Source organism: Anser cygnoides, chromosome 2 (assembly GCF_040182565.1).
Source record: "Anser cygnoides isolate HZ-2024a breed goose chromosome 2, Taihu_goose_T2T_genome, whole genome shotgun sequence".
Lineage (NCBI taxonomy): Eukaryota > Metazoa > Chordata > Aves > Anseriformes > Anatidae > Anser > Anser cygnoides.
This window is the reverse complement of record NC_089874.1, coordinates 113172904-113193240: the sequence shown is the minus strand read 5'-3', so window position 1 is coordinate 113193240 and position 20337 is coordinate 113172904. Positions and strand designations below refer to the sequence as shown.

The following is a 20337-nucleotide window of genomic DNA, read 5'->3' as shown; positions in this document are numbered from 1 at the left end:
GGGAAAGACATTCCTTAGAATATTTAATGCAAACAGTAGAATTACTAAATAAATAATTATGGTACGATTTATTCGGTTTCCTGTTTTCTTAGTAAAAAAAATGTCACCAGGAAAAAATGAAAACAAAATAATGTAAGCATAGAATGACTCCATAGTTTCAATTCTGATGATGGGCAGTCTCTGGTTTAATTGAGGGGGGGAAAAAAAAGCTTGGTATGAAATGGTGCAATAGTAATGTTGGCAGCATTCCAAAGAGACCCCTGATTCTTAGGCATTTTCCACTATCTTGCATGCCAGAGGTGGAGGGATCAGGCTATTGGACAGTCTCTTTTCTATTCAGGGAACTTAGGATACTAGTCACCAGAGAGGCTACAAGAGGAGAATTCATAATTTACAGGAAGAGCATCTTGTAAAATTTTGGGGTCAGAAGACCTTGGATAAGCTCTTAGAATAAGTTCAAGGTAATTCTAAAATGTATTCTTTACAGCTACATCTCACCTGGAGGTGGTCTGTGTGTCATTGAACTAAATACCCCTCCCCTCAAGTTATGGTACCTCCAGGACAATTTACACTGATCCCAAGATTAGGATTGGGTTATTCAGGTGATCCAGGCTGGTCTCAGGCTTTTTCTTCTGATGGGAAGGATAGAGGATAGTCTTCCTTGTATTCACTTCTAAGCAGTTCCCATAATTCTCACTTTTGATAATCGATTCAGACACTAGCTCATGTCTCAGCTGATGTCTCACTTTAGAGTCCTTGCTGAAACAGCTGAAATATGTGCTTTTTCATGATGCCTTTAGAAGAAGGCCTCTTCCTCCTGGCTAGATTTTACAATCATGCAAGTATTAAGACTTGCTAGCGGAATTGTTCTTTGTGAAGACAAAACTTAATCCTGAGCTTCAAGGGTTTTTTTTTTCTGATCCTTAGACAGCACGTAACCTGTTGTGAATTAGTTCTTTTAATCTGATTTGCAAGGTAATTTAAATAATTGAGTTGTCCTGCAGTTTTAACTGGAAGACAGAATAGTTTACAGTGTATGTTATTAAGTAATGCCTTACATGGACAGGATAGAATAACGAATGTGGACCATCTAGGTGAACAGTTCTTTGGAATATGGACTGGAAGAAGTTAGTGAGGTAGTAATCTCCATTTTTTTCTGTTGTTATGGGAGGAGTCTGAGGAGTAGGAATTCCTGAAAATGGAAAAGATACTATATTGATTATAAGGGCACCTCAGCACTAAAACAACAAGTAGTCTCGTAAATCAATACAGTAATGGTTGTATTTTGTAATCTTATTGAAGACCTACCATTAGAACTCCTGTTTAATGCACTGAATTATAATTATGGCAATATGAATAATAGACATGAAGATATTTAGAATGCAAATCCGTGTTCTAATATATTCTGGCAGATAATTATAACTGTACCTTTCACAGATATTTTTTTCTTCATATACTGTTAGAATCCAGCTAGCCATCAGATATTTTTGAGGCCTATCTTTTTTTTTTTTTTGGATTGGGAATACTATGTATCGGTTCTGGGATTCTTTCCAAAATACAGGGAAGTTGTCAGGCAATAGGTTTCAGCCTACTTTTAGAGACAAAGCTGGAAGATTCTTTTTTTATAGTCTAGATAGCCCATATTTTCTTAACTACTTAATCGGAACTCTCATAAATATTATTCTTCTGGATCGGATATTTGTGAAACATCCAGATGAGCATTTGCAGTTGTGTTTGCTAACTCTGTCAAGGGAAATAAAAATGCACTGTAAATAGTACTCAAGACAAACCTTTGTGGCATGGCTGGAACGAAAGGGCTCATCTGCCCTTTCAAGAGTACATTTAGTTCCAGACAAATGTTGGCTTTGCTGAAAAGGAGTACATTCAGAAAATATTTTCAACTGCAAGACATTATTCACAGCTCAGAAATTATTCCTCATTCAAATAGTATTTGATCACTAAAATAGACTTGTAGTGAACAGAAAAGAATGTCAACCAATTCACTTTTAACAGATCGTCCACCTTCCACTTCCTTTAAAATTTCTTTCAAAACATACTGAAATAAAGTGAACTTAGAAAAATAATCCTCCTCATGCTGTCTGTATAAGCATTATAGTACCTGATGCATCTTAAAAATGTGTCATTATTCGATCCCTCTTCAAATTTTCATTTGCCTCTCTTTTCCCAGATGTGTAGCGTTCCTTTTGAATCACAGGAGTTTGTAGTATATTCTTTAGTAGTGGGTAATCACTTTGTTTTGCAACAGAGGACTAGAGCTTTGGAATATTTCTAAAATGTCTAAAAATGAAAGAATCTTCTCTTGATGTAAAATTAATCATTAAGGAACAAATATTCAAAATAAGGTAAGAATTAGCTGCGATGCCTGCAAACATATGAAGGAAATAGATTTCCTTTTCCAGAGCCCCTGAATATCAAGAGCTGGGAGGAGGAGAGGCAGCCTCCCAGCACCCTGCAATTCTTACACAGATTTGAGAGGTGGGGAAGTATATTTCTCTTTTTTTCCAGGCAGGTTTCATGTTGGAAAGAGTTGTGTTAACATGCTGTTCTCCCAATTGGAATTTTGATAGTTCAGTGCCCCCCACCCCACCCCACCCCCCCGGTATTTTGAGGATTTTCTGTATGTGGAGATATTTTTTAATTTTTAAAAAAATTTTTTTAAAAGTATATTCCACTTTTAAATGTTGTATGCTGTATGGCTACTGTTGTAAAGTTGTATTTTTTTCCAAGCCTAATTTTAATACCTTGTAAAAGGTTGGGCTGTCATTCTTGTAATTTTACAAAACGAAGTGTATGGACAATATCTTTTGCATATTTGGGTGTATTTTTCAGAGCTTACTGGGATGAACCGTACGGAATTATCACGGAATTATAAAGGGAACCGGTAGCTCCTTTTTACACAAATATTTGTGGAGAATGTTTCAGCAAATTTTAACCTGATGTTTTTAAGCTTTTAGTGCTGCTCTTCAAGTTAACTAATGTATGCATTCTTTATAATTATCAGCTGTGTTTCTGTCCTGATGCTTTATTTTACAGAATCACACTTTTATAATCATTAGAATATTTTAAGTTTTTTTTTTAAAGTGAGGCTAATTTATAATTCTGGAGTGAAATTTTCATTACTTCATTCTTTCATTTACAAAACTCTGAGACTTCTATGTCAGTTTAGATTAGTGGAATCAAGATAGTCAAGATATCTTCTCAGTTCTATTACCTGGCTACATATTTTTTAAAATACCTATCAAAAAGTAGAAATAAACTTACAATATCAGCTGGAGGAAGTTTTAAGACCATGATTCACATTAGGCAGACTTATTTTTCTTGCGACTTTTCTTTGTATAATTGTTAAATGAGTAGTTTTGTGATAGCAAAACAAGTTATTACATGAATCTTTGGAAAACTGTCCACTGAAAATTTGAATAAAATGCTTGTCTCTTATTCTTTATATCTAGTTGATTCTTCCTGCATTCCTTATTTATTTATCTCCTATGCTTATCTTCTGTGAGTAATGGAACACCTATGTAGCTTTGCTTGCTCTTGTGCGCTCTTCTTTTTTGTTTCCCTTGGAAAACGTGGTTCTGGTTTATTTGCTGCATCCTCCTGCTGAATATTTTCATGTAGCCCCTATGAGTGTAAATGATATTTATATTGAAAATCTCTTAATTGTCCTCTATTTAAGCTGTAACACATTTTCAAAGCAAAGTCTTCCTGTGCCTGACCCTTTGCAAACTATTTATGTTCAGATGTTGGCATTAAGGAAAACAGTTTTCACTTTATTCTGCAGTAACTATATAATAGTGTTAGCTTGTGATGGAGCATGAAATAAATGCTTGTGTCTTCACTTTATTCAGCAGTGCTTTTTATTCTGCTTTGCTAAATAGGTAATGGCCTATTGCCGCATGTAGTACATTTTCCTTTCGAGTAGTAGTTTGCTTTGTGTTGTTTCTATTTATTATCATTAAATATATAATTTTATTTATTTTTTTCTTTTGAACTAGAATCAAGACTTGAAGGTTGGCTTTCAATACCAAACAAAGGAAATATAAAGCGGCATGGCTGGAAGAAACAGGTACAAATGGATTTTTTCTTGCCTAACTCCTTTGAAAAGCTTTTTAGGCATACAGTAATGATGGAATTTGCTTTACAACTCATCTTTCTTAAACAAAATTATTGAAGTAGTTTAGTGCCTAGACATTATTAAGAAAAAAAATCAAGAAAATTCAAGTTCAGCGTGATAATGTTGTACAAATTTGTAACAGGAGGTTGAGGAAATGCTTTACGATGAGCATCTTAGAATCATGAATCCTGTTTGGATTCTACTTTACCTTAGTCTTCATTCTCATTATAAATTGTCATGGATAATTTTCAATGACATTTCCTTCTCCCTTTTTTTAAAGTGGTTAGTCTCTTGAAAAGACTGGTTTATTCTCAGACCTCTGTGATGGAATTCCCACTCTAAAGAAAGTAGTATTGCTTTTCCTCCGTAGAAGGTGGTGTGTCTGTCAGACAATCATGACAATATCAATGATATTTTGTGGAGAGTGAGTGTTAAACTCTACATTATTTCAACTAACAACCGCTTAGAGTATTCCCCCCAGACCCTTAGATGAGAGTCAGTGCAATCAAGTACCATATTGAAACTGCTTGATTACTGCAGTTTGGAACCTTAGGTTTGTTACGTACACTTTAAGCGCTTTTCAGTTGGTTTCTAGCTGCTTTGTCCTTCACTGTCTCTGTATTAGCAGAACTGGATGAAATTTACAGGGCAAGTTCTAGGATGTTCTGGGTGCTGTATTTGAGTCAAATGACAATAGTATTTGAATGTTCTTCAGGTGCCTCAAGAAATACACCTGTTTGCAAATTTATTCCAGGACTGAAGTAATGGATGTGCAACATGTATCAAAAATTGTTTGATAGCTAAGGCTGTTTGACTTCTGTTGTTTCAGAATTGATTTATCCAGCTTGCTGTCAGACTTTTGGCAGTGCCTTTGCCACAAATCATGTAGCTTTATTCTGCTCTGGATTATCTAAAATACTGCATCCTTTTTCTGTCAGAATACATCTGGCAGCTTATCTACTTGTCTTCTAGAAATGGAGAATATTCATTCACCCTGTGATGATTAACTTAGTAAACTTCTGATAAATGCAGCTTCTCCACTAAAAGGCTATCTGAGCTTCTTCAGGCATGCTTAGATCCTTCAAGATACTGCAGGCAGTTACTCCATTCATACTCATTCATACTTTGCTATTTTAAATAATAATCCCTGCAATTTGAAGGAATTTGAGCTACAAATAGATGCCTCTGTCATAAAATGAATCATGCTGACAAGATCCTTAAGCTAGCTGAGATTCAAACCACTGAGACCCAGTAGTGAGGGACCATGTTAACTTGGGTGTGTGTTCTGTTGGCTGAACTATGCTGCGTCTGAAACAAGTTGGCTTGTACTTAACCTCTTCGTGTGCTCCTGCTCTAATTAGCTTTCAGTTTTGGGGTTAGTGGGAGGCATGGAACCTCAAATATAGCCATGTGCAGGTTAATTTAATGAGAAAGCTGTAACTGTATTAGCAGAAGCTGTAACTGCTAACCGTATTAGCAGAATGATTGGATTGATGTCTGAGTTGTTATAAATTGAATTGCCACATTTCTAGCTCAGATGTCAGTGGCTCTGATTTTTGTCCCATGCCCTCAGTCATTTAGCTTAAGTTAGAAAGTTTTGAGTGTGGAAAAGATTCATTTGAGAAGAAAGACTTGAGTTTAGAGGTCAAGCTATCATTAAAATGGGTTAGCCATATTTTTTATTTGGAACTTCATCCCAAGTTGAGATGATAAAAATATTTTTTGCATGGTCATAACAGGATGTTGAAGCTGTTGCATGCCTTATAGTTAACTTTTCTTTTGTGAGGTTGAGTTGTTCTTTCACCAACACTTGTATGCAGAGTGATAACTGAGTTCAATTGCAGTCAGAATTTGCATTTGTTAGTAGTAGTCATTTTAAGGCCTTACTCTTATCTGTGAAAGGTAGAGGTGTGTACTTCAAAGGTAAAGAAGGTATTAGCTCTCTGTTGAAAGAGATCAAAGGAACACAAGCACAGACTCTTTTTCTTCAGTGGAGAAAATCAGACTCACACCACTACTACTTGGTACTTATTCAAGTTGATCGGACTTTGTATTAAAGAATCGTGACTAAGGAGGTGAAAGCCCTTTTTGTCAGGGGGGACAAAAAAACAAAACACAACAGCTTTTGTGGGTTTAGATGCATTTCAGTAGTTTATGTGTACAGCTGTAGCATGCAGCTTGAGCAACACGTTTTAAAAGCACTTTTCTGTAAACTTGTTAAGGTAACTTGCATATTCGGATTGTGAGGTCAGACTTAGTCCTCTGTAATGAGGAGGCTCAACCTGCTCTTGTAGGAGGAGTAAACGCCATTTACTAAATAGTCAGAAACCCATTCGCTTACCTTCCAGTAACTGGAATTCAAGATGAGCTGTTCTTGTGTTCTCTTTTCTTTCCTTTCCCGTGCATGTGTGTCATGTTATACCTGAACATGGAGCCGAACTTAGACAGAACAGTCTTTTTAATTCTCTTTTAAACGTCATACATTTAAAACCTTGTTTCTAAAACATTTGAAACTGCAGGGAGGGAACTGCCACAGCTGTCAATGAGCTTTATACTTATGGACAGTTGTAGCAAAGGCATTGGACTGGTAGGTCCTACTGAAGAGCAACAAGCAGCAAATGCTAAAGGTCTGAATTCACTGGGAAGTGCTTAGGTTAAAGATGTTTAATCTTAACTTGCTTGTGGGTTATAAAGCTCTTATTTTGTCTGAACAGCTTGCTTTGTTTTTCACATCATATGAACATGTTTTTCCTTCCAGTACCTAAAGGGGGCCAACAGAAAGCTGGAGAGGGGACACACTGTCAGGGGGTGTAGTGATAGCACAACGAGTAATGGCTTAAAGTTAAAAGAGGGGAGATTTTGATTAGGCATTAGGAGGAAATTCTTCGCTCTGAGTGTGGTGAGGCACTGGCACAGGCTGCCCAGAGAAGCTGTGGATGCCCCATCCCTGGAGGTGCTCAAGGCCAGGCTGGATGGGGCTTTGGGCAGCCTGGTCTGGTGGGAGGTGTCCCTGCTCATGGCAGCAGGGTTTGGACTAGGTGGTCTTCAAGATCCCTTCCAACCCAAAGCATTCTGTGAAACATTTATAATTGTGTGATTATGAGTGGCACTGGAAAGGTGTCTGCATGCTTTAGGTTGAGGACTATATCTTTGCGCTTTTGGGGACAGGAAGGCAGATGGTGCAGGCATACTCAACATTTGGGTATTTTCTCGGAATTGGAGCCTAAAGCCCACCCCTGCTCTAAAACTCTCAGTGCCTTCCCAATAGCTCTTCCATATTCCTCAGAATCCTATGCATTCTCAAGTACTCCATTTTTTCAGTAGCATGGGATAGTTTTATTAATATGTAGGTTCTTAACAAGAGCTTTAAAATACTAAGGAAAAAAATAAACTAATCAGCACATTACTTAATATTTCTGTTTCTTAGCATCTTTACAATTCTGGAAAGTACTTTGTGGTTTGACCTTTAAAGTGGCATGCAGCAAAAGAATGTCCATTTCTTTTTTCTTCGTCTGCAAACGTTCACTTTGCTGTCTCAGTTTATTCCTGCATCTGAAATATATACCAGAGTGTGACTTGTTTGCTCTTACTGCTGGTTTGCTTTTGCTCTTTATTATATTGGTTCATTAAAGAGAAACTGTAGGTAAGGCCACCCCTTGTTTGGTGCAAAGTACCAGTGAGTGGGAGGTGTTTACAGCTTATCAGTAAGTGATAGACTCTGTACTCCAAGAGCTGATCAGGGATGGAGTAACTTTCATAGCAACATCCCAGTAGCAACTGAAGTTTGAGTTTTGTGTATACATAGACTTACAGAGTTGTCGTGAGCATTTCAGAGTTCTCCAGTGACAGTATGCAATCAGTGTGGCTGTAGCATTGCGTAGCTGTCAGTAGTGTAGCTGTCTGGATGATGATTTAAGTATTTGCTGATATTAGTTTAAAAACCTTACTTTACTCAGGCTTTTATGTGCTTTTAAATGTTGTTTTTTAAAATGTAGTTTGAACTTGTTTTTATTCTTTCTTTCCCCAGTATGTCGTGGTGAGCAGTAAAAAGATACTGTTCTATAACGATGAAAAGGACAAGGACCAGTCTAATCCATCCATGGTACTAGACATAGAGTAAGTAAAGTTATCGTTGACTTTGCATAAAGATAGGCAAAAGAGCAGCGTCTGAGATCACTGATAACAAACCTAGGCACTTGGAATCAACATTCCATAAACAACTTCGGATTTTCCGTACTAGTTGGACAATGTCTGTCTGTATTTCACAGTGCTGTTACCTTCTGTGGAAGATCCTATGTTTTCTTTGTATTACTATGTCTAAAAGGTAGAGAGAAAATGAATTGCAGTATAGCATGTCTCTAGTCACCGCTTTGCTTTTATAGAAGAGATGAGCCTTATTATGAGGAGGGTCAGAAACAGAGGAACCTATGTATTACATCTCCTTCTGATTCAGTGTTACCTTTTATCTGTGCTGGCTAAGTTATACAGCTGGGTGGGAAGAAGTGGATCAGTCTCCCTGACACTGTAATACCTAGTTTGTCCAGTTGCTTCAACTGTTGCTTTCTAAAGCAGGTCATGATAGCTGTGGGGCACACAAAAATAAGGTATAGACTCTGTTTTTAGATCTCATCCCTTTGCCTCACACCTTTTTCTTGCAATCTGAGGAGGGCTCAGTATTAAGTGAGTCCAAAGCATTTTTAAATTTTCCAGATGGTTTCTATTTATTTTAAGTGAAGAAAGTAAATAAGTTGTGTTCCCTCTGCATTGGTAATACGTAAGGAAAAATGTGTCAAATATCACTGAAGCCCATTGCTGTTACATGATTGTGATGTTTGAACAGCTGACCAACATTATGGGACGTTATAGAGTAGTAAGTGGAAAAAGGCTTTAAAATTTATGAATAGGTCTGCCAGTGACTAACATAACAAATGTAGTGGTCTGGAAGTAATCACAAACTCAGGAAGCACTTAAGCTGCCAATTGGTTATAAATAGGAAAAGCATTATTTTCACTTTGAGCTTTTTCTTATTCTCTTTTCATAAACATCTGTTATGGCTACTGTTGAAAAGAGAGCCTTGGGCTGGATGGATTTACGGCCTTTAACCAGTGTAGGATGGTGTTTGTTCCAATTTTAACAACATTTTCAACACCTAGTGCCCCAAATTGCCTTTTGTGATCTTCTTACATTGATTGATTCTCAGTTAATCACATGATTTAGTGAAAAAAAGGAAGTATTGCTGTGCTTGATACGGTTACTTCCATCTAGGGCTATAAATATGCTTTTCTAGCAATAATCGTTTAGACTTCCCACTGTTCTAAGGAAGAATTTGAAAGCCTCTTTCACAGGTAAATTTGCCAAGGTGGATCTTTAACACATTTTAAGATCATCCTCTTTACAAGCTTTTGGTCTTACCTGGATAGACAAGATCTATATGATTTTAGTGAATTCCTGAAACCATACTACAGCCCCGAAGTATATAATTTTGCTTGCATAAACAGGATTTATAAGAACTTCAAAGCAATTTGGTTGTAACCTTTTAACCTTTTCTGATTCATGTTTCTTTTAATCTAGTAAGCTGTTCCATGTCCGACCTGTAACTCAAGGAGATGTATATAGAGCAGAAACTGAAGAAATTCCTAAAATATTCCAGGTAAAAAAGACGTGAATTATCTCTGTTCTAACTCCCTTCAAAAAGTTCAGTGTTGTCTTTGGAAAAACATACAAAAATATGTGATGCTTCAACAGTAACATGCTAGTATTCCTTTTTTTTAGATTCTGTATGCTAATGAGGGGGAATGCAGGAAGGATTTGGAGGTAGAACCAGTACAGCCGGCAGAGAAGACGAATTTTTTAAATCACAAAGGCCATGAATTTATTCCAACGATATACCACTTCCCAGCCAACTGTGAGGCCTGTGCCAAACCCCTTTGGCACGTCTTCAAACCCCCTGCTGCTCTGGAATGTCGAAGATGCCATGTGAAGTGCCATAGGGACCACTTGGATAGAAAAGAGGAATTAATTGCACCATGCAAAGGTACACTCATGTTTTTTGTAGCATTCCATATTCTCTGCATTTTTAGCCAGACCTCCTAACCTAAGGGATGAAAATAAAAGCACTTTAGATTAAGTGTTGTACTCTTTAGTGTTATGTTTCAGATATGAAAGGTACTGTTACAGTAATGCTGTTAATACTGGTTATGAACAGGCAGCTGTGTAAAGCCTGTGTAAGGAGGCCTTTTGTGGTGTAACTGATGTTGCTCTGCCGAGGACCTGGAGAGCATAAGGGTCCCTAGGGGTTTTTGCCCAGGTACTGGTCAGCTGCTTGGTTCCCAGACCATTCTTTCTGTCCTTGTGCATAGCCCACGTTAGGGACAATACAGTAGCCACGTCACCAGTCCATGCTGAGACCTTTGAAGAGTGGTTCTTCTGCCACTTCATGGATTGGAGTGAAGGTTTCTTCTCTGTGCTCCTGTGAAATGGAGCATTTGGAGTATGTACTCTGGAAGTCAGTCATAAAGTACCCGTGCAGCTTTCCAGCATAAGACTGAAATGAGTGCAAATTGTCTCATTTCTTGAGTATGAATGCTAGAATCAAGAATCTTAATGAAGAGAGAGAACTATTGAAAGAAACAGTATTTATAATTTCTCCCGCTGTTTATTGTCTTCTAAAACTACATAAAACGTTCAGCTACAAGCACGTATATAGATGCTGTTCTTCTTTCCAGTGGTGCAACTGGTATGTCATAATTTGTTGTTCTGATAACAAATCCTAATTTTCACTGAATCATCTTCTGCCTTTTATGTACAGTGAGTTACGATGTAACTTCAGCAAGAGACATGTTGTTACTGGCATCCTGTCAAGATGAACAGAAGAAGTGGGTGACTCATTTAGTAAAGAAGATCCCTAAGAACCCACCATCTACTTTCGTTCGAGCGTCTCCTAGAACTATGTCTACAAGATCCTCAGCAAATCAGTCATTCCGAAAAGTTGTTAAAAATACTTCTGGAAAAACTAGGTGAGAAATAAACTACAAAAGCTATGGATATCTTTAACAACAACAACAACAAAAAAACAGCAAAAAACTCTTTATAAGTCTTAATTAACTTGAAATTGTGGAATAACTCCATCGTTAAGACTGCTGAACTGATGGTCTAAATCTCTTCTCAAATCCTGAAAGGAGGAATAGACAAAACTCTCCTGCTTTTCTTACATTTACCAGTTCAGATTTTGAAAACTACAGTAGAGATGGCAATGCCAGGCTTGCCAATGCATGTGGGGGAGCTGTTTGCATTTTTTCCTGTTTAAAAGCAAGGCTCAGTAAATATATCAGCAATGGCATATAAATGCAACAATGATGATGATCCACGTTCATGGACTGACTCAAAGCTTGTGGAAGCTAGAGGTTGTCTGCAAATGGGGATGATATGAGAAATTTACTCAGTGATTCATAAAATCACAGAATAGTTTGGGTTGGAAAGGACCTTAAAGGTCACCTTGTTCCAGCCCCCTGCCAACACCTCCCACCAGACCAGGCTGCCCAAAGCCCCATCCAGCCTGGCCTTGAACACCTCCAGGGATGGGGCATCCACAGCTTCTCTGGGCAACCTGTTGAAGTGTCTCACTTCCCTCCGAGTAAAGAATTTCTTCCTAATGTCTAATCTAAATCTCCCCTCTTTTAGTTTAAAGCCATTCCCCATGTCCTATCACCATGCTCCCTGACAAAGAGTCCCTCCCCATCTTTCCTGGAGGCCCCCTTTTTAGGTACTGGAAGGCCGCTGTAAGAGCCTTCCCAGAAGGCCTCCCCAGAGCTGTCTCGTCTCCAGGCTTAACAACCCCAGCTCTCTCAGCCTGTCCTCATAGGAGAGGTGCTCCAGCCCTCTGATCATCCTGGTGGCCCTCCTCTGGGCTCACTCCAACTGGTCCATGTCTTTATGCTGGGGGCCCCAAAGCTGAACGCAGTGCTCCAGGTGGGGTCTCATGAGAGCAGAGCAGAGGGGGAGAATCACCTCCCTCGACCTGCTGGCCACGCTGCTTTTGATGCAGCCTGGGATAGGGTTGGCTTTCAGGGCTGCAGATGGACGTTGCTGACTCATGTTGAGCTTCTCATCAACCAGGGATTCATGGGTTTGTGTCAGAAGCCACCAAGAAACTTCTGGATTCTCAGACTGTTTATTCTATTTCTGTTAGTGTCAGGCAGGTTAAATGATGATTCCATTCCTTGTCCTTGCTCACTCATTCCCTGTCTTCTCCTGTCTCATCAGTTGTTTGGTAGAGCTATTTGTGACCCTATGCATTAACCAGGGCCAGATTTAAAATATACTTCTTTTTTAATGCTAGGACATTGTACTGATTTTTAACTTGCTTTCTGATAGTATGCATGTTCCTTTCCCCCAAAATAACTGAATAGGTGGACAGTTAGATGTGAAATCTTGTTAAATTGTTTTGTCTACAGAATGTCCACTTCTCCCAACTTCCATAAGCTTTATAATGTTTCAGTGTTTCCAAACTTAGTTTTCCTTCAGTCCTCAACTTTCTGGGATTTATTAAAAAATGTTATCCTTCTCCCCACCAAGATTAGCCATATCTTTTACAAATTTTGGATCTAAGTTGTATCTGCTGATTTAAAATATGCATCATTAATAGTTATTTAACATCTTTATTTACAATAGAACTGTTGAAATACTCTTGTTCTGTGACTGGGAAAAATACCAAGTGATTTTTATATATCATATGATACATAAATAATCAGAGGATTCTAGAAACTAGTTACTGAAGGCAAACCTTATAAGGTCTGCCTTTAAAAACAGGCAGATAAAAGTTTAAAAGTTTAAAAACAGGCAGCTTAAAAACAGGCAGATAAAGGCATTAGAAATGTTTAGAACTGGCTAAAGAATGCTGTTACTGATTAGTAAGATTTTTCAGTGAGTCTTGGACTACCTAAGACCAAAAGAAAAAGCATATTGTGTTTGCTACTTAAAAGAAATAAGTGGAATGATTTTGATACTGACTGACCATTCCAATATCAATTCTGGGGAAAAAAAATGTTAATATAAAATTCATTAATATAGTTTCAAGAGTTTTTAAAATATGATGGTGAAATGATATTAGGCAGCATCACTTACTGAAAATGGCAATTGAACACAGTATCTTCTGAGACAGTATTCTTGGTCTGAAAAAAAGAATACATAGTATTTATATTTTAGGACAATATGGAGTTATTACGAAGAAACTAGAATGATACAAACCCAACACAGCATATGTTTCATAGTTTAAATTGATAGTTACCCAAGTGTAAAGGTCAGAGGGTCACCATCACCATCTTCCAGCAGCTAACGTGATGCTGCAAGACTGGGATTCTTGTCACTTTTCTCACCTGCCCTATTACTGAACTACAGTCATACAGAGAGTTGATAAGTAAGGAACAGCAAAACTAGTGATTGATTTCTTAAAATCAGTTCATTAATTCATTTTCATTGTCTTAATAGAGATGCTGTTCATGGTGGTCTTCAGCAAGACCGAATTTACAGCTAATTCCTTATAGGGTGAACAATTGTGTATATGAAACTTTACAGTAGCTCTTAAAAGAACGGGTCTGTTTGGGGAGATCAGTTACACAATTTCTTTAATTAATCCTGTGGGCCCTTGTCTTGTTAGAATGGTACAGAATCATAGAAACGTGGAAGTAGTGAACAGGAACTTTTTTTAAATGAGAAAATATTATTTTTAAAGATGCTCAGGCACAAGAGATACAATGATCCTAATAGCTCACCAGCACTAAAAGGAGAGCTGCAGACTCGTGCTTTTCTATCTTCTGTGAGCTTCACAGACTACCTCAGTAAATGTATGTATTTCCAGCAGAGAATTAATCCAGGAATGTTTTCAATCGAGTAAAACCCTCAGAAGGAAGCACAACAAGAAAGAAACCCTTACATCCCTTCTCACCCTCCCATCTCTGTGTCCCCCAAATAGTGGCTTTCTGTTGGGTTAAGAAGTTACTGTGGTTCATGGAAGAGTCCAGAGCTCCAGATCTGTCTCAGGAATGAGAGGAAGGACAAAGGTTTTCTACTTGTGTAGCTGTTCACAATACTGCAGTCTTGCATTTTCTCCATCTGCCCAAGCGTACAGCTTCTGTTCAGACCTTTTTTTCATCACCAAGTGTGAACTCCCGGGTTCTTGGGAAGAAATAAAGCTCCTAAGTTTTCTGGCAATTCAGAATCATAGGATATCCCGAGTTGGAAGGGACTTAGATGGATCATTGAGTCCAACTCCTGGCACCACACAGGTCTACCCCAAAATTCAGACCATATGACTGAGAGCACAGTCCAAACTCCGACAGGCTTGGTGCTGTGACTGTGTCCCTGGGGAGCCTGTTCCAGTGTGCAACAACCATCGGTGAAGAACCTTTTCTTGATATCCAGCCTGAACCTCCCCTGTCACAGTTTGACTATCTTCCCTCAGGTACTATCGCTGGTCACCGGAGAGAACAGATAGGCACCTGCCCTTCCCTCCCCCTCGTGAGGGAGCTGCAGGCCGCCATGAGGCCTCCCCTCAGCCTCCTCTTTTCCAGGCTGAATAAACCAAGGGACCTCAGCTGCTCCTCATACGTCTTCCCCTCTAGACCCTTCACCATCTTTGTAGCCCTAGAAGTTAATATTCGCATGGTATCCTTCATCTTTTTATCTTCTTGGATTTTGCTAGCACAGGCAGTGATGTGAATCAAACAGTTAACATTTACTATGACTCTTCATAGGGTTAGCCTGTATCCATTAGTGAACTTGGTGACACAATTGGTATTTGACCTTAGAAATCTTTAATGATGTTTAATATTGACATAGAACACGGAATTAATTTAAAGCAAACTGTTTTACTGCTGCATATTGTAGGCACCGAGTGTGGAGGAAGAAGCATGTTGAGCATAAACAATTTAGAGAGGCACAGCTCTTGACCAGCGAGAGCGCTAGGTATGTGCGTGCTGCCAGCCTGTTGTGCTGCATGCCGGAGGCAGGTGGGGAGCCCACACACGTCACTGACGCTTGAGGAGCTGCTTGGGCGGCTTTGTGCACGCTTTGTGCACGCTCCGTCCCCGCTGTGTAGAGGGGAGACAGCTGACGCTGGGCTAACTGCAACGTAATGGGGCTTGCGTGGCACTTGCAGGCAATGCGAGTGAATGATGGAAGGATTCGGAGTTACACCAAGCATAAAAGTACCAGAGAAAAGATTAGATAGGAACTTCTTTCAAGCTGTTCTTCTGTGGATGGTTTTCTGACTCTTAAGACAGACTTGATGTTAGTCGTGGCTATGAACTAGACAACGGCCGCTGCGATGTAGCGTGGCCAGCCTGTGCCCAGGTACCAGTACGCATTCTGTTCTGTATGTCCAGGAAGGGGCAGTAGACTTTCAGTAGGAGAATTCACTTCTAATGTACCAGATGTTTAGATTATTAAATAAACTTATAGCAAATCTTTTACACTGAGCACTTAACTGGTGATTGGACAGTAGCTGAGCTAATCTGACAGTTGGTTTCCACTGTAAGGGGAGGATTCTTGTTTTGTCTTCCTTCCCTGCTCTTCTGTCGCTTGCTCCTGGGTAGGTACTTGAAATGAGCATTTGCTCCCTTTCTGAAAGGTCCACAGTTCAGTTTCCTGGCTGTCAAAAAGAACTGTAGACTTATTTGGTCAGTGGAATCAGCCCACTGAGAAGTGGGGTGACTGCCAAAGCTGAGGAAAGGTAGGTAGGAGGGTGCTCCTCCGGGGCTGGGAAGAAAAGTGGAGGAACCCTTTTCGTTTCAGGTGTCAGTGCGTTGTTAGATTGTCTTCCCTGAACTCAAGTCGCTGCACCCCCAAGTTCTCATCCTGACCTCTGCGCTTAGGGAGTAAGAGAAGCAGTGACAATTTTTATGGGATACACTTTAATCTTAGCTTTTACCAAGTATCTGAAAATTGTTCCTTGTCAGACAGGATAGCACAGTTCAATCTCATTAAGTCCTACCTTGTGAGCAGGCATTTTATATTTTATTGAATGGATACAGACTTTAACATGCTTTAAGACATTTTAGTACATTTAATTTAGATCTGATCTGGCTTTCTTTGCAGTTGATAGGCAGTGCTCTATTGACGTTATGGGGAGGTGTATCAGACCCATTAAAATGAACCTCAAATATAAGTTCATTTTAAGTCTTACTCCTCATTTTAATATCTTACCACTAATAAATATGAATTAGACATTCATAATGAACTTGCTAGCAATTGCAGTACTGCTTCTAGGTCTGAAACTACGCTTCCTAGTTTATAGTATGCTAATTTATGCTCATTGTATCAGCACAGTTGAGGTGCTTTGTTTTAATATATTTGGACTTGGGCACCTGATCAAGTTAATGCATGTTTAAAACAAAACTCCCGTGCATTAGATGAGCTCTGGCAACTGCATGTGTGTGCTCTTAGCCCTACAAAAGCCTTTTCTTGTCCTGCAAGTGAAAGAGGGTCACCTTACATTTGCCATAAATACACTCATGATTGTTTACTCTTACTGCAGCTTTCCTGGTAAATGATTAACATTATCGTCTGCCTGATCTCTGTGTAAATTTAATGTTGTCAGAAATTAAGAACACTTTGTGGAAGATGTTTTTAGTGTTGTACATGTCAACTGAAAAATAATTTAACTGAGGTATTTTCTACAGTGAAGCTCTTAACATAATGCCCAAATATTATGAAACTAATTTTTGCATTTATTATTAATTGTCTGTTTTCTTCTTTGTTCCAGCTAACCACGTGTACAGTGCTTAATGGAATCTCATGGGATGCGGTCTGAAAAACAGGGCTTTTTTAACCACACAGAGCAGTGCAGACAGGCTGTTGTTCCTTTCAACATAACTATCACAGGCTTCAGGGTTAAGATTGCTATTACTGTCTCCTCCTTGCTTTGGCACAAAAGCACGCTGAGGGTGTTTAATTGCGGGTTTGCCTAAAGGTAGATTAGATTAATTATTACTATGTAATGCAAGTTAAAGCAAATAAAGCTTAGCTAGGTGTATAAAAAAAAAAGGTGCTGCCTTTTTGGATAAAAAAAGCAAGCCTGTCAATCATGATGAAATACAGCCAACTTTCTTCGTATCAGTGAAAGAAGAAGACTGTTTACCCTGTGAGGGGGATATTTATGTCAAGATGAGCATATGAAACGGAGTAGAGGAGGAAGGTTTCTCAATGAGAAGGACTGCAATTGCTTTCAAGACTCAAAGTTGTGCTCTTGAAGACTGCAGAACTAGCTTAAAAATGAAGCCTTATCACTTGAACTTCAGTGCCTTCACTGCAGAGTTCTTAACAGCCTTAATGCTAATCACCCACTATGGAATGGATCGAAGTGTTAAATATTTTGCATTATGCTTTACAAAATACCGATTCAGCAGGTTTGTAAAGGGGGCGGGGGGGGAAACAAGTAATTGCCTTTAATCTATGCATTTTTTGCCAAGCCATACTGAATTATTTTACTATTAGAGGCATTAGAAACTAACAGTAAGGAGAACCAAGTTTGGAAGCATATTTTGGGGTACATCATTTCTATAACTGTGTAATGTATTGCCTTACAATTTTAAGTGATAACATACATTAAGTTAACATATATGCACTGTTTGAAATGTAAATTATTCTTAGAACACTTTTACTGAGTTTTACGTTGTCCTTTTAGTGCCTTAATTTGAGATAATTGTATTATTGCCATGTCAGTAAATGTAGAAATGTAAAAGTAAACAAAGGAAACCTCAAAAAAAGGAAAAAAAAAAAAAGGCAAAACTATTGTATATCAGTGGCTTTTACTGAACTTTAATTGGGTTAAGTACTGTAGATGCTAGATGAATTTTCTAAATTAAATACAGTCTTTGAATGAGAATTCCTCTTACAAAGGGACTGGTTCTGGTTTGTAAGGCAAGAAATGTGTAGGCAATGCAAAAAGAAAAAAAAGCATGTAACACAAGCTCCAGGTAATTCAGGAATTTCAGTAAATGCTGTCAGACTCTTTCTTGCTTTGTAGCAGGAATACATTCATGGTATGGGCAGTATGGTTTTATTTTATTTTATTTCTTAACCAAATACCTCCTCAGTAATTTATAATGGCTTTGCAGTTGTGTATTAAATAAGAAGCACTGGAAAACTGATTCGTCCTTAGGACGATATGCATGTTTCAAGTGGTATTGAAAGCCGCACTGATGGATATGTAATAATAAACATATCTGTTATTAATATGGTTATGACTCTGTGCTCATTTAATGAGAAATAAAGTAATTTATGGAAGGACCCGTTTGAAAATGACTGGCATGGTGTTTTCTCCTGACTGCATTTTACATGTCTTTCTAACCATTCAGACATTACAACAGGTTCTAGCAGAAGGTGCATTTGCATCAGGGGACTGAAAGTTTTTTTCCTATTCTACATGAAATAGTAAACACCATATTAAATTTTTCATTCCCGTATTCTCCTGGCCTGCTGTAGTAGCATAATTATATTTATTATTCAGCCACCTGACCGAGCTTGTCTTGTGATTGCGAAGGTTCTGGTGTAAAGATGCTTCATCCTTCATGATGCAGAAATCCTGCTCATCTGAGGGGAGGGAACCCAGAAAAAGGAACCCTTCTCCAAAGAGGAAAAACAGCCTGTGCATGCCATGAAGCTGTCTGTGAGCCGCCCTGGGTAATCCGCCACGGTCTTCAGAAGATTGGACCAGTAGGGACAAGTTGCATGCAAACAATTGTGACTTTGGAGGTCACGGTGATAGGACATGTAGATAAGTAGAAGTAGGTGACGTGGTAATTTCAAAAGGTTCCTCTGTGTCGAGCTTGCTGTATCAGAAACGTCAGCAATTTTCAAAGCTGTGGATGAAGCGCATGCTAAAGACTACCTACCTGACCTGCTCTAACCTCCCCTCATGGACCTAGAGGGAAAATAATATAATAGGGTGATTAAATATATTATGGGAAACCTAGAGCAATAGAGGAGGTCAATGGCCAGGTCATGCACCAAGCCAGATGAATTTTTGCGTTGCTTTTCCACTTTCCTTTTTGTAACTGGCTTATCTCTACAGGATCAAAGCCTCCTGCTTGAATAATTAATCTTTCTCAAAAAAAAAATAATAAAAATGTATCTTGTAATTCTGTGTTTTATGAATTGGAAAAAAAAAAGGCATAAAACCTGGTATGAATATACAATGACTAGTGGGAAGAGGGAAAAATGGATTTGCTCTACAGATTGCTAAAAAAGTTCTGGAAGTGACAGTACATGCCAGTGCTGAAATTCTGCAATTCTTTTTAAATGCTGATTTTCCTTGGGAAAAAAAGCAGCAGACATAATGAAGTGTGATATTATGTTGACCTGTATGTCTAGGATAGGTTGCAACTGAAATACTGTAATAATAAAGTCTAGACATGCAAATTACAGTTTGTGTGTGCTGGTATACTGATGTTGGCACTTGTTTTCTCTAAGCCAGGTGCCTATCTACACGAATTGCTACACTTTAAATAACAAATTCAGCCAAAGGTTTCTAGTGTAATACCTATAATCTCAACTGTGCAAGCAAAAGTTTTTGGGGAAAATGCTATTAAATCAATTTTTTAAAAGTTACTAAACATCGGTTTTGCAATCTAGGAGGAAGAAAAAAAGCAGTTCCCTGCTATGTTCACTACAGCTCCACTTTTTCTGTCTTGCCTTCTTTTGTTTAGCTTTTGCCACTGTTGTTAATGATTCCTCTCTTACAGGAGTGCTTTGCTCATTTAACACAGTGGCAGAGTCATCAAGAGAATGCAGAAGCTGTGAAGAGCTGGCATAAATCATCGTGGCTTCATTCATGCAGGGGAAGCCCTAGGTTTATACGCCATTTGGGGAAATCAGATGTCTAGATTATTCTGTGATTTTTATTTGCTCCCGTATTTCCATTTTCTATTATTGTACTAGGTTGAAAGCTCATTAATGGTGGTAGAATGCCCAAATCTACTCTTCTTCATTTCCTCTTCAAGTATTTCTCCTGAAGGAAACAGGAAAATAAAAATTATAAAAGAGTAGCCAACTGTGGCAAAAAAGCCTGAAAAATAAGAAAAGGGTATTGCCTCTCCCACAAGTGGGTTTTCGCAGCAGCCAGGGAGGCTATAGCCAGAAGCAAGTCAATGATTGCGTAGTTCCTGTGAGAAAACACAGGCGGCAGGTGCTGAGCTTCCCTCCAT

At 38.6% G+C, this 20337-nt stretch overlaps 1 protein-coding gene across 3 annotated transcripts in view; it reads left to right on the top strand.

Moving 5' to 3' along the window:
* The window catches only part of ROCK1 (Rho associated coiled-coil containing protein kinase 1), a 90081-nt gene extending 71710 nt beyond the window's left edge, over positions 1-18371 (top strand). For 2 of the 3 annotated variants that reach the window (XM_048057878.2, XM_066992830.1), the window contains 7 exons: positions 4017-4087; positions 8163-8251; positions 9707-9785; positions 9908-10169; positions 10944-11151; positions 15020-15097; positions 16896-18371. In XM_048057878.2, the coding sequence (XP_047913835.1) occupies positions 4017-4087; positions 8163-8251; positions 9707-9785; positions 9908-10169; positions 10944-11151; positions 15020-15097; positions 16896-16899 (791 nt within the window). In that variant the 3' untranslated portion in view covers positions 16900-18371. The remainder of the gene's footprint in view (positions 1-4016; positions 4088-8162; positions 8252-9706; positions 9786-9907; positions 10170-10943; positions 11152-15019; positions 15098-16895) is intronic. The other variant, XM_048057877.2, reaches the window with a different exon arrangement.
* The last annotated feature ends 1966 nt before the right edge of the window (positions 18372-20337 follow it).